The sequence below is a fragment of the Ostrea edulis genome, chromosome 9 (assembly GCF_947568905.1).
Source record: "Ostrea edulis chromosome 9, xbOstEdul1.1, whole genome shotgun sequence".
Classification (NCBI taxonomy): domain Eukaryota; kingdom Metazoa; phylum Mollusca; class Bivalvia; order Ostreida; family Ostreidae; genus Ostrea; species Ostrea edulis.
In genome coordinates, this window is record NC_079172.1 from 50,163,139 (window position 1) to 50,179,971 (window position 16,833).

General features: G+C 35.4%; 2 protein-coding genes across 6 annotated transcripts in view; one reads left to right on the forward strand and one right to left on the reverse strand.

The window, feature by feature from the left end:
• Nucleotides 1–829, reverse strand: part of LOC125657973 (protein mono-ADP-ribosyltransferase PARP14-like) — a 58,809-nt gene extending 57,980 nt beyond the window's left edge. For both annotated transcript variants that reach the window (XM_048888955.2, XM_048888956.2), the window contains exon 1: nt 578–829. In XM_048888955.2, the coding sequence (XP_048744912.2) occupies nt 578–755 (178 nt within the window). In that variant the 5' untranslated portion in view covers nt 756–829. The remainder of the gene's footprint in view (nt 1–577) is intronic.
• On the forward strand, nt 642–15,635 carry LOC125657977 (heat shock 70 kDa protein 12B-like). 4 transcript variants are annotated; one of them, XM_048888961.2, is made up of 5 exons: nt 642–766; nt 4,458–4,784; nt 8,690–8,908; nt 12,391–12,541; nt 14,332–15,635. In XM_048888961.2, the coding sequence occupies exons 2-5, from the start codon at nt 4,458–4,460 to the stop codon at nt 15,390–15,392; spliced, it is 1,758 nt and encodes a 585-aa protein (XP_048744918.1). In that variant the 5' UTR covers nt 642–766; the 3' UTR covers nt 15,393–15,635. The 4 variants fall into 4 exon arrangements, with proteins under 4 accessions (XP_048744918.1, XP_048744917.1, XP_048744916.1 ...); XM_048888960.2 differs by lacking the exon at nt 642–766 and adding an exon at nt 997–1,128; XM_048888959.2 differs by lacking the exon at nt 642–766 and adding an exon at nt 1,125–1,247.
• Nucleotides 15,636–16,833: the final 1,198 nt, after the last annotated feature.

Sequence of the window (16,833 nt, forward strand, 5' to 3'; positions counted from 1 at the left end):
TGGCACACTAGACCAAGAAAACAATAAACAGTATAAAACTGTTACAAAACTTTTTCTTGTTCTCAATGCCCCCTCTGCAGTTTTGATATGAATTAATGCTTGTTCTAGATTGTTACATGTTGGTTTGCTGAAACTGACCCTTCATCACTATCTACAATTAGGTTCTAAAGCACATTAAATTTGTTGGCAACTGTTACATTTTTCTCTCTGTATGATGTAAAACTAAATTTAAGTAAGGAAAATTTTATGACCAGCTGAATCAATTTCCCTTCTTCGTGAACTGAATTGAGAACATGTGCAAGAGCCTTTCAATAGACAATATCACTGTTGAATAAATGAATATCCATATCAAAATACCTAGAATCCACCTATTACTTCGTCATCAGTGCCCCCCCCCCCTTCCCAACTGCCCAGCCCCCCCTTCCCAACTGCCCAGCCCCTTTTGAAGAAGACCAGTGTCCATGTCATTAAAATCTTATTGAAATTTTATACTTAAAAACAAAACCAAATTACGAAATAGACAATTAAATCGCAAACATTTGTTATATATATTTTTTTACTTTCATTTTAGACTTACACTGTGGGTTCTGAAATAAAACGAGCCATGTCGCTCCATCACTGGCAAGTTGAGTGCGCTGGCAGCGGAATAGACTAGCCACATTTTGGGGGACAGTATATGGAGGGAAGCCTCTTACAATCACACAACGCCGACTCAATTCGTCTCGCAGTTGGTTCATGATGTAACCTCCACTCATGATGCTGATAAGTATCCTTATTAGGCTTATATACTGCACCAAGTACAGTACTTTCGTTTTTATCGTTTTCCTCGTAATTTATTTTTAAAAAACATGTGATTGACACAAAAGTCACATGATAGACACAAAAGTCACATGATACATATTACAAAATGAAAGTAGTTCTAAATGTCCTCAAGTTACATTAGATTAGGGTATACATATAGACCAAAATGTTTGCTAATTACTGTACGTGTTTTGGGGGTCAGTATCCAGATCTTTTTTATGAAATGAAATCCATGAATTTAAATCAAATGCAGGGTAGGGTTTGGAAAACACCGAATCTAAAAATAGATATACTGTAAACTATTGACTGGATCACTGAGTCACACAGGTAACCTAATTGCGACCACGGGGACTCGTCACGAATTTACCCTATCTATTTGTAAATATATTCTAATAGATGGTGTCAGTTAAATTTTAATGAGACGAAAAATTCGTGACAAGTCCCTAGTGAGTATCTATAGGTAGTTACTAGATTATTAAGGGGGTACTCTACATCGTCATAATGGCTGACTTCCTTTAAAAACATGGATAAAAAAATCAATATCAGCAATATTTGACTTTTCCTTTTCAATTAGAATACCTTTGACCTGAGTAGCTCAGTAGGTTAGCACACAGGGGCTCGTCACGAAATATTTGTCTTATTAAAATTTGACATCGTCAGTTCTATATGTAAATATAGAATAGAGAGGGTCAATTCGTGACGAGCCCCTGTGGTTAGCACACTGATTGCTGACCTGTAGGTCACAGGTTCGATTCCAGCAAGGGTTTTCATTTTTTTCCCCCCTTCAGATTACCTTCTACTAAAACTGTATTTTTTGACAAAATAAAGTAAAATTTGAAAATTTTCAACTTCAAAATATTGTTGTACATATCCTCCACTTTTCATCAGATTTCTCTGGTGTACGTAGTGCCTGTGTATAGGCCTAGCTGTGAACAGGTTCAGTGCAATCTCAAATTAATTAAATACATGTAGCTTAATCAAGTTAATAAAGTCATTTGATGCCTCATTCATATGAATGCGCATTAAATTTTACTTCGCATTAAATATTATGCGAAGTAAAATACTGCACATTAAATTAATTTGATTTAATTAAATATCGTTCACACGGCAGTAATGCGAAGTAATTGCGCATTAAATTTGACGTATGCATCTCTAAACTAAAGGGTGCACTATATAAATGAAAGAATAGACTATATCATTGAAAATTATCTTATATTGTGTAGATACAGAATTCATTGTTCAAAATACTATATATAATTACGTTAACTATGTGCATGCAACTGATCTACATACAATGTACAAGGAGTTTTATCATGTTTGTTTTTATGTTCCCAAGAATCATCTGACGACCAGCATTCACTCTAGACAATTATAATCAATATATTGCTTCTTCATGAGCCCAGTTTTAAAAACCTCGGAACATCGCTGACTATACCGTTGTGACGTAATTTTTAATTACTGATATGTATTATAAGTCTACTATGATGTCATATGGTATAAAAAATTTAACAATGAGCATCATGCATATTTGTTAAAATGTAAAAATCACTTTTTTGAAACATTGTTGTCATATTTAAAAGCAATTTCTTTCATATACATGTATTACTCAATATGCCTATGCAGAGCTAGCACAGCTTTACGTCTGACATTATCTAATGACATGCTGTTTGTACATGTTTTTTAGTCATTATTATCATTTTGATTAGTTTTTCCCACAAAACTAACATTAACATATATACATAGCTGACCACAGGTATAATGCATGTGACCTTAGTTTGCCATTATGCATGCGTCTACATTTAATGCGCATTAGCTTCGCTTTGCGTTCACACAGAGTTAATGCGAAGTAATTAATTTAATTCGCATTAAATCACGACATAAGTTTTAATTCGAAGTAAACTAATGCGCATTAAAATATCTGTGTGAACGCATTTCAGATTTAATTCGCATTAACTTACGTTTAATGCAAATTAAATTCTTCGTGTGAACGAGGCATGAAATAGCCTAATTGATTAAGCTAGTTTAGATTTATTTTTTTAAGTGCAATGGCATAGCCAAAAAGTTGCTTAATAATATAAATTTTTTAACATGCTGACATACTTTGAACTATATAACCATGCACAACACATATGTTGCATTCTGTTCATTTTGTCCACTACCCTAGCTGTGTGCGTTGAAGCATAGATATTTATAAGTATGATGACTTCTTATTGTTGAATCTATTTTTTATAGTTAATTTTTATAGGTTTTTTTTCTTTGGTCAAAGATTGAGACTATGAGTCCGGCAGTAAGAGGTGCATGATCATGATACCGGGCCTTCTGTCAATCCTTTGTAGTTAAATTATTCTCCCAAATGAGATATATTGTTTTTGCTCATGTTTTCTTCTTCTTTCTCATGCCTAAAACTGTCCACAGCCATTCTCCATAATGTATTATGGTAAGAACATTACATACTAAAGGATATGATAGGCCAATTATATCTAGTTGTGCAGAAATTTTTTTGTTTTTCAGATTGAAGGGTACATTTTGGAGAAATCAAATGGGGTTGGGTTTTAAAATAGAACTCTGTATGGGGAATAATTCAAAAGATATAACTTGACAAATATGATAAATATATATATAGTCCTGTATGGGATCTTCAGAAATGAGAAGAGAATATAACAGGGCCTACAAACTAGTATCAAGGTCAAGGGACACCAGTGACCTTGACCTCTGACATTGAACATAAAAGACTGGTATAACTTTAGAACCAAGATTGACTTTGACCTTGATCATAAAAGCTTGTATTACTTTAGAATCGGGACGGATAGAAACATGGAATCTTCAGAAATGACAAAAAAGATTTTGTGACCTATTAAGTTTTATCTCCAGTGACTTTAACCTTGATCATAAAAACTCATATTTCTTTATAACTGGGACCGGTACAGACATGAAATCTTCAGAAATGATAAAAGGATGGTGTGACCTACAAACGAATACCAAGGTCAAGTAACAATTATTTGAGTTTATGTTAATTTGGCGCTCCATAAATATTAATGACAGAATAATCTCGATTGTCTTTTGTCTTTTATTTCATGAAAAACTATCATAATTGGTAATTTTGATATCTTTTACATAAAATGTATCACCAATTCTACAAATATTCAAAGATTATTTAAAATAATTGGGTAAATTATAACACATTCAAAATTTAAGTCCTATTAATAATATTTCATCAAAAACTTCAATCTATCAAGAATATCAGCTAGGTAGTGTACCAAACTTTTTAAATCGCTAATGTAGATTTGAATCATATTTTTGCTTAATTCAAATTATAAAAAGGTGGGGGGGGTACCATGTAATTCCTCTTCAATGTGTTTAGTATAGTTTGGTTCTGGGCTATCAGGACAAGTTTTACATTGACCTCTACGGTCTATAAATTGAATAATTCAGCTTTAAATTAGAATTTTTTCAAAAAATGGTCCTAATTAAAGCAGCTTATAAAAAAAATTAAGTGGAAAAAGTTACTGTACAGATTTTATACATGAATTTATTTTTAAGAAAGCATTTCTTTGGCTCATCCCGATCTGACTCAATTAGTGGGCCCATGCTGGGACAGAGAGCCGTATAATGGAAGGGGATTGTAGTCATGTTTTGTCTTCATCTTTTTATTTCAGATGTCAAAAGAAGACAACCACCTGTTTGTGGTCGCCATCGACTTCGGAACTACCTATTCTGGCTATGCCTTTTCTGCCAGAGGTGACTTTTCTTCAGATCCTCTTGAAAATATTGAAACCAACATATGGCAGTCAGGAAATCTTGTGTCCCACAAAACACCAACAACTCTCTTGTTGAAGCACAGTGAACCTGATGGTCGTCAGGAATTTGTAGCATTTGGATATGAAGCAGAAGACATTTATAGTCACCTTGCTGAGGGAGAAAGGGATGGCTACTATTATTTTAGGCGATTCAAAATGGCACTTTATGATGAAGATAGAACTGTGGTAGGTGGATTGGTTTGTTTATTAAAGGTCAACAAGCTTTATACAATACCATTGGGTACTGACTTTCGATTCTGTCTACTCAACTATATGAACCTGGTCAGGTATTGGTTGACTGAGGCCATAGGCCGAGGTCAACCAATATATGACCAGGTCTGTTACCTTGGTAATTATGAGTAGACCGGCCTGCCACATCAAAAGTCAATAACTGCTTTGATATTAGATGATCTGACAAGAATTTTACAACAAATATTTCTTATTTCTGATAAAGCAGATAAAGGTAACACACCTATAAGAGAACAGTTTTACAGGGTGATAAAGATTTAGCGTCAGATTTTAGAAAACGTGGAATTGACTGAAATGGAGTGAACCACCAAGAGAGAGAAAAAAAAACAATCTAGCTATCCCAAACTGCAATTGAAGCTTAAAATTGATACAAAAGATGAACAAGGTCAACTAGATGAAAATCTTTATCAAAGGAAACAGGGAAGTGTCACATTAGATATATAAAAAAAACCTACCTTTTGTGGCAACAGGACACTATCTAAAATCTGTTTACACATGTCTGCACTATAGACAGACACTATATCTAGAAATCTTTCTTAAATGCTCTGAAGATTAACACACATTGTGAAGCAAAGCAACTGAAGATATTGGGCAGGTTTGCCAACTAATCCTGTAATCAAAGAGTCACTAATGAGAAGTGTGAAGTAAACCAAAGGAGTACCCAGAGAAAAGGGCATGCCTGAACTACAGAGAGCCCATTGACCTATGTCGGCCGGGCATATCAGCATCTTCAGTTTTTAGTGAAAAGGTTAAGATAGTGAACAGTGATCAATCTCATAATTCCTGTAAAGAATATAAATAAAGTGTAGGGCAAACACAGATCCTTGGACACACCAGAGGTGGGGTCAGGTGCCTAGGAGGAGTGTAAGCATCCTCTGTTGACCGGTCACACCCGCCATGAGCCCTATACATATCTTGATCAGGTAAATGGGGTAATTGTCAAAATCAGTATGTAAAGAACCGTCTAACAATTGGTATAAAAAAATACCATGTTCATTTATTTTCATTGAAAAGACATCAGACGTCAGATGACTGTATCGCCATCTTCAAATTTATTTCTCTGCTGTCACATGGATCCTGTTGAGGTATAGCAAAAGCATCAATTTCAATTCAAAACCTAGCTTGTCACAAAAGGTATGAAGTATGGAATCTAAAAACAAAAACTGTGTACTTGGACAAGATACACCCAACATTCTGTGTCTTATTCTTGCATGCAGTCACAGGTTGTGATAGTACTTCAGTAGTGTTAGCATGCAGTCACAGGTTGTGATAGTACTTCAGTAGTGTTTGCATGCAGTCACAGGTTGTGATAGTACTTCAGTAGTGTTAGCATGCAGTCACAGGTTGTGATAGTACTTCAGTAGTGTTTGCATGCAGTCACAGGTTGTGATAGTACTTCAGTAGTGTTTGCATGCAGTCACAGGTTGTGATAGTACTTCAGTAGTGTTTGCATGCAGTCACAGGTTGTGATAGTACTTCAGTAGTGTTTGGTGTTGAAAAGGACATGCCTTAAATTAAAAAAGGGCAGGACATGATCAACATTTTAAAGACTATATGAATTGTTTCAATATTGCTTCATCAAAAGATTTTTGGCCGGGTTGCACGAAGTGCAAATCCGGTCTATAGTATGGTGAAGTGCGGGCGGTTGGGGAAATTTTTGTGAAATCAACTCCTCCTACAGTTTTTTATGTACAACCTTGAAACTTTGCAGAAAGTAAGTATATATATTGAAGTTATGCACTAGGTTTTTTGAAGTCCGACCTTTGTCGAATATGGGCGCTACAACAAAAAGTTGTTACTAAAAATAGAGTTCAACTTGAAAAGGTAAATGAGATTATCTTTTGTGGTTAAATTTATTCTATGTTTTAATCGTTTTGATAATTATACCCCCTGCAACAAGTTGTGGGGGGGGGGGGTGGGTATACTGGAATCAGGTTGTCCGTCTGTCCGTCCGTCTGTAGACGAAATGGTTTCCGGGCTCTAAAGCGTTATCCTTTCCACCTGCAGTCACCATATCATACATATGGACTACCCATGGGATGAAGATGTTCCCTATTGATTTTGAGGTCAAAGGTCACGCGCACTGGACATCAAAGTAGCAATATGGTTCGGTTTGTCATGCCATTTGTTTTTTACACTCAGAAAAGAGGTAGTTTATACCTATTACCAACACCCTTTGGGAGATTGGGGTAAGCGGGGGGTATTCTTAGTGAGCATTGCTCACAGTACCTTTTGTTTACTTTACAATTCTGCCTCCTTCAACACTAAGGCCATAACAAATCATAACAGTCCTCCAGATAACTACCACCAAATAAATCCCTACCCAAATTATTTACTTTAAATGTTGCAACCCGGCCAATTGAGTCTTTGACCCATTTTTGATTGTTTGTTTGATGTTCCATCACTTACATTGAAATGTCGCTAAAGCTGTATAGGAACACAGTGTGCCACAAATTCTGACCTTATGCATGATGTGCAGGGCCGTGTCAGTGAGGATTCTATATCATACCAAAGCCTACACACACAGGACCTTATGAGTTTTCAAGGTCTAATCCAAAAGACCTGTGACTCGATCTGTCTCACTTTTCAATGCTGAGCAAAGGAACAGTCACTACCTTAGTTTATGTCTGCCAAAGAACGAGCAGGCAGCCCGGCTTGAACCCACAACCTCCTGGTCACAAAGCGAAAACTGCATGCCACTGAACCTCACAACAAGTACTTCTTCCTTGAATTAGGAGGCTCGGTGAAAAGGCCCGTTATGGTGGAGCTCCCTATGAAGGATTGAATCTGCTTAGATACCACAAGTTTATTACAAAAGTTATGTGCAGTTTGATTTTCGTTATCGTACATACACAGTTACTACCTCCAACAGCAGACTATGGTGTTTCACATTTAGAACCTTCTTCCAATTAAAACAGTGGTTGCAAGAAGATTTCTGGGACTGGGTAATAGAAAATGATGAATGTGTTCTACTAAACTTTTTTCTAGCAGTCCTCCAGTCTGGAAAATGTTTACTGCAAAATTAAAGCCCCATGTGATACAGTTTCCAAATGATGGACTTGAAAGTATCTCAGATTGGAATGTTTTCATGCCTGTACTGATTTTTATGGTACAACATGTGCTGCAACTTTTCCATGAGACATCTAAGTGAATGGAAAGTTGATTTGCAAGACAATGATCAGCATTATTATGAAATTCGTTTTCATACATTGTCTAGTGAATAATGTTTGGGTTGTTCATTATACCAAATATTTTCGGTATAAATTAAGGTGTCAACTTGCAAAAATTCAATAATGTATATGAAATATACTCTTTTCACCCCACATGTAGTTTGAAATTTATAAATTTCAAACTACATGCGGGGTGAAAAGAGTTTAAGCTTTATATTAATTATCATGATATGACCTTGAATATTTTCTTCTGTTTGGTTATTAAGTTTTGACCGACAATTGATAGCAATAAATCCAAAAATTGAATATCAGCTAGACATTGTCTTCAGATCTGAATGTCAACATATTAATGAAGACAAATCAGTTTTTACCAAATGGAGTGAAATAATATGATGTCATAAAATTAAAGAAACTCAAATACATATTAAATTAAAACATTTTAGTAAAATAAATTAACCATTGATTTGGATCGTGTCCTCTCAGATACTACCAGTTCTACATATCATGTTCATTATTTGTATGATTTTGTAACATTTTTATTGTTAACCATCATTAATATTTTATCTTATTTTGTGAAAATGTACCTTTGTATCATAAAGTATAGCCGAAATTGGGATGAATTTCTTTCTATTTTCACCATCTGAATGTCAGTATCTTTGTATCTTCTTTAAGGCTCTCACAAGAGAAACAAAACTAAAGGATATAAAAGATAAAGAACTGCTGTCATTGCATGTTTTCTCCCATTCTATTGAGTATCTGAAGAAGAACTGTTTGGAGAAATTCAAGAAACAAGACTACCAGGAATGCATGGATGGCATTTTGTGGGTTTTAACGGTGCCTGCTATTTGGGATGATGCAGCCAAACAATTTATGAGAGAGGCAGCTATTGAGGTAAAAGTAATGATTCTCTGTTTATTTTTGTCTGATATATATACTTTAAGATAAGTACTCATCTGAAAATTTACTCAAGCATTTTATCATAAAGATGTATATATGTAGCGCTTTTGCTGATGAAACACCCAACTCAAAAATTTAAAGGGAAAACACCGGTTTCCAATAATAGATCGGTGTTTTATATTTAAATATAAGCCTACCGTTTTTAATGCTTTATTAAAGGACACATCGCATGTTTTTAAACTTTTTAATTTTTTCAGCAAAATTAATTCATTTCATGCCTAAAACTACTTTACATGTGTTTTAAATGAAACAGTTTGCGTAGTTTTCGAGTTTGAAAGCGATGAAATTCAAATCTTGCGATATGCATATTTTCTTCGATATTTTACGCGCCATTATCTGTGACGTCATATGCGACCTCGAGCGAGAAGATTTGAAAACAGTTGATAGTCATTTCATAAACAGATTAGATTTAATTGACAAACAAACAATTATCACATTAACAGCGTGTAAATAACACTGCATTAGGGTGTTTTGTGCCGTTTAAGGGTGTACTTGCTGTCAGTAGAGAAGATTTGGACTGTTTTTTTCAATTTTCGAAGGAAGGTATGAGGGACAAAACGTGAATAGTTTTTGTCGGCACAACGACTTTGCCATAAAACCCCCCAGTAGAATTTGTCCCTGTACTTTTTCAAACAAGCACTTTGACAAATACGTAGATAAACTGCGAGAAAATGGTTCTATCGAAGCTACGCACTGTTACATATAGGCCTACGGCATATGCTTTCCGCTCTGCTCTCGAATTCAATACACACTCGCACCAACTGACCTTCACCTTGTAACAACATATAGGCAGAACTTTGTTAGCAGTGTTTACCAACTGGTAGTTTTAAAAAAGAAATTTAAAGATAAAAGATAATTGAACTTTCAATTATAAATAATAAAATATAATATTTCCCGACTTTGAATTGAATTATAATGCTTACATTTTTTTTAAGGAACGCGTATGTGTTTACAACAACAGCACGCCGCGCTCCCACTTCCTAAGTAACAACGTGTTGATAACAAAAAATAATGATTAGGCCTAATAAAATTGCTTTAATAAAATAATTTAAAAGTATTGTGATTTTCACAATAAGTTTGATCATTATTATTATTTTTTCTTTTTCGAAATGCACCCGTGACAGTAGGCCTAGTTGTCAATGATACATAATCGTATCATAATTTAGGCCTATCTAACTTCTCCAAAAATAAATTTAATATTAATTGCACTGTTTATTTTAGAAAAGCAACAACGCTAATTACAGTTGTTTACAGAAATGGCATTACCAAATTGTGTTTAGACAGTGATCCGATGTAAACATTATTTACTCGCAAAGTTATGCAGATTTCATACTCGCTTTTGTCGCTACATTTAGGTCGCTATTTGTATGCACTGGTGGCTAAAAGATATAAGACTCGGGAAATTTGTCAACATTGAAATAAATGTTATCCATGGTAAATAAATTAGGCCCCTAAAACCCGAGTTTTTAAAAATATCTAACACTACTTTTACAACAAGTTGATCGACGAAGGTCGCATATGACGTCACTGTACCACGTGACTACCTAACTAAGCTTTTTGAAATCGGGGCTTAGATTTAAGTCCGTATTGTGGCTAATAATCGCAATACTTCAGCGAACGAACTATTACAATTAATTTCTATAAGCATAAGGAAGACAAAATGCATATAATTCTGTATACTTTGAAAACACGAGATGTGTCCTTTAACCAAGATTATATAAATATTGCATTTAGTTGAGGGTAACATTGAAAATTTTCACCCCGAGAAAACCATTGTCAACCGAGGCGTAGCCAAGGCATAACTGTATGTTATATAAACAACAAAGCAGAAAAATGTACGTCTGTTGACATTTGATCAATCATGGTCATGCGATATTTCGTATATCTATGCGGGTATTCGTGTTTATTACAAATGCTCAAACGACGTCGTCTTACAATCTACGGCGAACCGTACGCGCATGAATTTGACGCATGTGATAATTTTTTATAATATCACCCGTTGTCAAGTACTGTTACCCGTTGCTAGATACTATCACCATGGAGCGCATGCTTTCTGTTCTCAGAGGGTAACAATATGTTTTTTCAAATGCTTCTCGACCAATCAGATTTGAGTATTTTACATGAAAGTATATATAATAATAATTGTTGCAGTTTAGCATTACTGACATTTATATGAGTCGCTCTTTAATCAATAAACCATGTTCCTATGTGGAATGATGAACAGTACAATATTTTCATATCACACAACAACCATTTTACATATGGCATTACTTTAATTCAAGCACCTCACTGTCTTTTTTGGCTCAGGTGAGCTAAAAATGATATTTTAAAAAAGTATATATGTAGGCAAAATTGCATATTAAGTTCGCTATACCGCTTTCCAGGCATCCTGAATCCTTTTAAAATCCTGAATGGGTGCATATTTCTGCACCTTGAAATATAGATAGATGAACTGTAATTCTTCCCTATTTTTAGGCAAATTATACAATTTAGAATATCTATAAATTCAGAATAAGCCTGTGAAAGGTATTACTGACTGCAAAATTGTGCCTCTGCAAAAAGAAGTACACCTGTTCGATGTAAAGATATGCTTGTGACAAGGAAATCATAACACTTCTACATTATTACCAGTACAATTCAAAGAATAAGAATATATACTGTGATCTATTCTAAGAAATGCAGTTTCTCTCTGAGCACTGGACATGATAACCAAGCCGAGGTAGGGCACTTGCTTCCATTATTATTATCTATCCTGGTGCAACATTTTAACATTCTGCTACCTATTGACATCGACTGTTCCTTCGCCAAGGAGTGAAAGCCATGGGACTCTCCGATATGATTTTAAAAACAAGAGATCTCATGTCACGGGCATTGATGCAATAAAGAACCATCATGCATTGCTATGGTCCTGAATGTTGCAACATGGGTCGAAATTTGTGGCCCTTCGCCTAATCCTAGTGACATCTTTACACGAGTGAAATTGTTTATCCAGTCCTAAAACTAAAGTATGAAACAATGGGGAGGGGAGGCATCTTATTTTAAAATAATGTGAAACTCGCAGTCCACGGGTCAGCCCCAGGTTCTTACCCTAGAATAAAGCTACACTGACATTGTGCTAGAATAAAGCTACACTGACATTGTGCTTGGTGGTTGACTGGCTGTAAGTACAGTTGAACTTCAATATCTCAAACACCAATATCTCGAATACCATGGATATATCAAAGTGATTGGAATATCCCAACCACTTATTCTTTTAAGTATTTTACCCTTGATATTTCAAATCCTTGGATATCTTGAAAGTTTTTTCTCGGTCCCATTGAGTTGGAGATAACAAGGTTCGACTGTATATTTTTATCATGGATTAATTCAGTTTTGTAAGGAGGTTCAGATCAAACCTTTTTCCTAAAACTTTAAAGGCAGGTTTACCCAAGGACAGATTCATGATTTGCTTAGAACCAGAAGCTGCATCTGTTTACTGCAAGTACCTCCCAATGGAGAAGCTAGAAGAGGACTCGAACCTCCATGCACTCCAATCAGGCAGGAGATTTATTGTGGTAGATGCTGGAGGTGAGAGAGAAAGAGTTTTGTCAGCAATGACTTACATAATCTAGACAGTACACATGAAAATTATCTCTAAACATACTTTTTAGCTCAAGTGAGCTATTGTGATATTTTGTTTGTTGTCTGTCCATCTGTCTGTCTGTAAACTTTTCACATTTTCATTTTCTTCTGACTAGAACCACTTGGCCAAACTTGGTATACATCATCCATGGGTGAAGGGGATTCAAGTTTGTACAAATGAAGGGTCATGTCCTCTTTAAAGGGAAGATAATCACAAAAATGCAACAACAAAAAAATAGAATGAGGGTCACTTAAAAATCTTCTCTTGAACCAATTTATATGAAAGTTTTCTGACATAGCGCAAATTCAAGTTTGTTCAAATCATGGTCATCGGGGTAGGATGGGGCCACAAAAGGGGATCAAAGTTTTACATATGAATATATAGTGAAAATATTTAAAAATCTTCTCAAGAACCACTCGGCCGCAAAAGTTGAAATTTACAGGGCAGCTTCCCTACATAGTGCAGATTCAAGTTTGTTCAAATCATGGCCCCTGGGGGTAGGGTGGGGCCACAGTTGGGGATCAAAGTGTTATATGCTGATATATGGGAAAATCTTTATTAAAATCTCTTGAACTATATAAGCTAGGCCTTTCAAATTTTGTCTTTTTTTTTTTTTTTTTTTTTTACAAAACGACCTTTCATGTGATCCCATTAGGATCTGGGGTTAGAATAGGTCCTCAGTACCCTTTGCTTGTCGTTAAAGAGGTGACTACATGGGGAGGTCCTTCAGATGAAACTGCAAAACAGCAGGTGTGGCATGATATAAAGATCCCTCCCCGCTCAAAGGCCGTAAGCGAAGAGCATAGGCCTAAATTTTGCAGCCCTTCACCAACAATGATTGCATGTCCATATTATGAATGAAAAATTCTTGGATGGGACATTAAACAATGTACTACCTTTCATGTTATGCAATGGTGTGTGAACTTGTGACCTTGACCTGGAAGTTTGACCTACTTTTAATAAAAATCTGATGTTTACAATATGTCCTTAACTATTTAAGGTATATTTTTCATATCATGTATGTTTCTTATGGCAAGACCTTTCATTTGATATCATGATCTTTAACCATGTGACATTGAACCCGGAGTTTGACCTACTTTCAAGAAAACATAACCTAGTAAATATATTTGGAACTAATTAAGGTGGGGCTTTCATAATTTGTATATGTATTCTTCATGGCATGACCTTGTACACAATGATGTTTGATCTTTTGGTCTTGAAGGTTGATCTACTTTTTAAAAAAATCCCTCACCTAATCAATATCTCCTAAACTATTTAAGGTAGGGTTTTCATATTTTGTAGATAGGTTCTTTTGTGCAAGACCTTATTATTTTGTGAAGCTTGACCTTGTGACTATGACCTGGAAGTTTGACCTACTTTTAATAAAAGTCTTACCCCTTTAATATCTCCTGAACTATTTAACAGAGCTTTCATATTTTGTATATAGGTTTCTGATGGCAAGGTCTTCTTATCATACCATGATCAATGACCTTGGTCTTATCCAGAACAGCAATATCATGTTAAGGCATATATGTGTTATGTGAATACATTTTCAGTTATGTTGTGATCATTTGGGGTCTAGGTTGGGGCCACAATATGGTATCAAAATTTTTCATGGGAATAAAGATTGATAAAAAAAATCTTTTAAAAATCACGATAGCTGAACAATGGTGGGGCCAAGGTGACTCAGGTGAGCAATGTGGCCCACGGGCCTCTTTTTTTATTTCATTATCAGGAGGAACGATAGATATGGCGGTGCAGGAAGTGACAGATGATAATAAGCTTCAAGAGATTGATCACGTTCAGGGTGGAAAATGGGGTGGGATTTATGTTGATGAAGAGTTCAAGAAGTTAGTCGAACACATCATAGGGAAACCTCTGCTTGAGGGCTATCGTTTAAGTAACACTGGTGATTATATAGAACTGTTTCGGTTTTTTGAAATGAAAAAGAGGCAAACACAGAGCAGTACAGTGCGTTTATCGTTCCCACCATCCTTATTACAATTCGTTCAAGAAGTCAGTAACATTACTATCAGCGAGGCCACCAAACAATCCGAATGCAATCAGGACATTACCTGGAGGCGGGAAAAAATGCAGATGCCTCTGAGAAAATTTCAAGAACTGTTTGACAATGTTACCCAGCAAATTGCTCAACAAGTTGAAAAGATAATCAGTTCAGAGTGCAACAGGGGGACAGATCTCATTTTATTGGTTGGTGGCTTCTCGGAATCTGAAGTGCTGCAAAAAAGGATAAAAGAAAGTTTTCCCAATTGCAAAGTTGTGACACCCCCTGAAGCAGGCTTGTCCATTCTGAGAGGAGCTGTCCTGTATGGTCACGATCCAAGTATCATCAAAGCAAGAGCAGCTAAATACACATATGGAGTGAAGGTTAAAGAGCTGTTTGATGCTAAAAAACATCTAATGTCGAAAAAGGAAATCGTTCATGGAAAGTTGTACTGTAGGGATGTTTTTAGCTTACACATTAAGAAAGGCAGTGTCATTAGCATTCATCAACCCCCTGTCAAGAAATCGTATGTTCCACTTTACCCAGAACAATCGGCTGCAGCTATTAAAGTGTTTGCGTCAAAAGGAAAGCCTCCTCAATATACTGATGAAAAAGACTGTGAATATCTAGGTGTTCTAAATATCAAGATGCCAAACACTGAGAAGGGGCTTGATCGAGAAGTTAGTGCATGCTTGAAATTTGGAGGCACGGAATTGACTATAGAAGGAATCGATGAAACATCAGGAGAGAAAGTGGAAGCCCAACTGGACTTCCTCGCTGGAGGACCATAAAGATTTTATAACACAAAATGGTGATATGATATTCACTGTATTATTGCCCCCAGAACATTTCTTTGCATCATCATTTTAACTACGTAATATTTATATCTTTTTATTGATTATCATATATATTTATTTTGTGTTTGCTCTTTTACAACAGTACAGCATTCATTTTTAGTGATACAAACTTATAATATACATGCATATTGGAAAATATCTATGGAGATTTTTAACCAAATAAATTTTCAAAATGTGTCAAATAACATCAATACAAAAATGAGGTACTGCATTAATAATGGCATCTCTAAGGGAAAAGGACTTAAACAAAGGGTTCAAGGATCACATAACTCAAATGAGCAGTTGTAGTTTCCCATGTAAAGCATTAAATCACAATGCATTATGGCTTGGAGGATCATGGTCACTATAGAATGTAAACAAACTTAAATTACACTCCATGAGGATGCTTGTATATCTTTTTTAAAAACACATTGCACTTTTGTGGCTGAGACTTGAGCTGATTCTCAAAGAAGACTAATATAATAGTGTTATGATTAGCAATTACTCTGCTGAAATAGTTGTCAGGATTTGACCCACAGTGTACAATCTGAAGAGTGCTCTATAGATCAAACGCTGATTATTTCAGCATGGTACATGCACATCAAAACATTATTGTCGTTGCTTACTATCCATATTTTTTTTCAAAATGTAGATCAATATTCACATTTCAATGTTGAGTGATGCGGATATTTCAAATGCAGTATTGATTAGTTTGTTATTCTGATGGAGCATAATCATGAAAACTGGATGATTTGTGTTAACAAATTTTTCTCTATAATGACTATATTTGTTGGTGGTAAACTTTAGTTTATATTTATTAACAAATAAAATTGAGCTACCGTTGTGTAATGGATAGTGTGTTTGCTTAGCAAGGATGCTGCTCTGAGTTCAATTCCGCAAATAAATGCAACATATTTTTGAATAACAATTCCGCAAATGAATGCAACATATTTCTAAATAAATGGATTTGTATTAAATGTGAAAAGTTTGAAGACAAAAAAGTAACGTAACACAAGAGAAATAACGATAGTGCACATTTATGAATGACCGTACACTGTGCAAATAGTAGGGTATTAAATAAATAGGGACACGCTATCAGGAAGCATAATACATGTATTTCTATATATTCCTGTATGAAAGGTGAAGATAACGAACAGTGATCAATCTCATAACTCCTATAAGCAATACAAAATAGAGTTGGGCAAACACGGACCCCTGGATATACCAGAGGTGGGATCAGGTGCCTAGGAGGAGTAAGCATCCCCTGTTGACCGGTCACACCCACCATGAGCCCTATATCTTGATCAGGTAAACAAAGTTATCCGTAGTCAAAATTAGTGTGCCAAGAATGGCCTAACAATCAGCATGAAACACGTCAGACAGCATTGGACCCAAT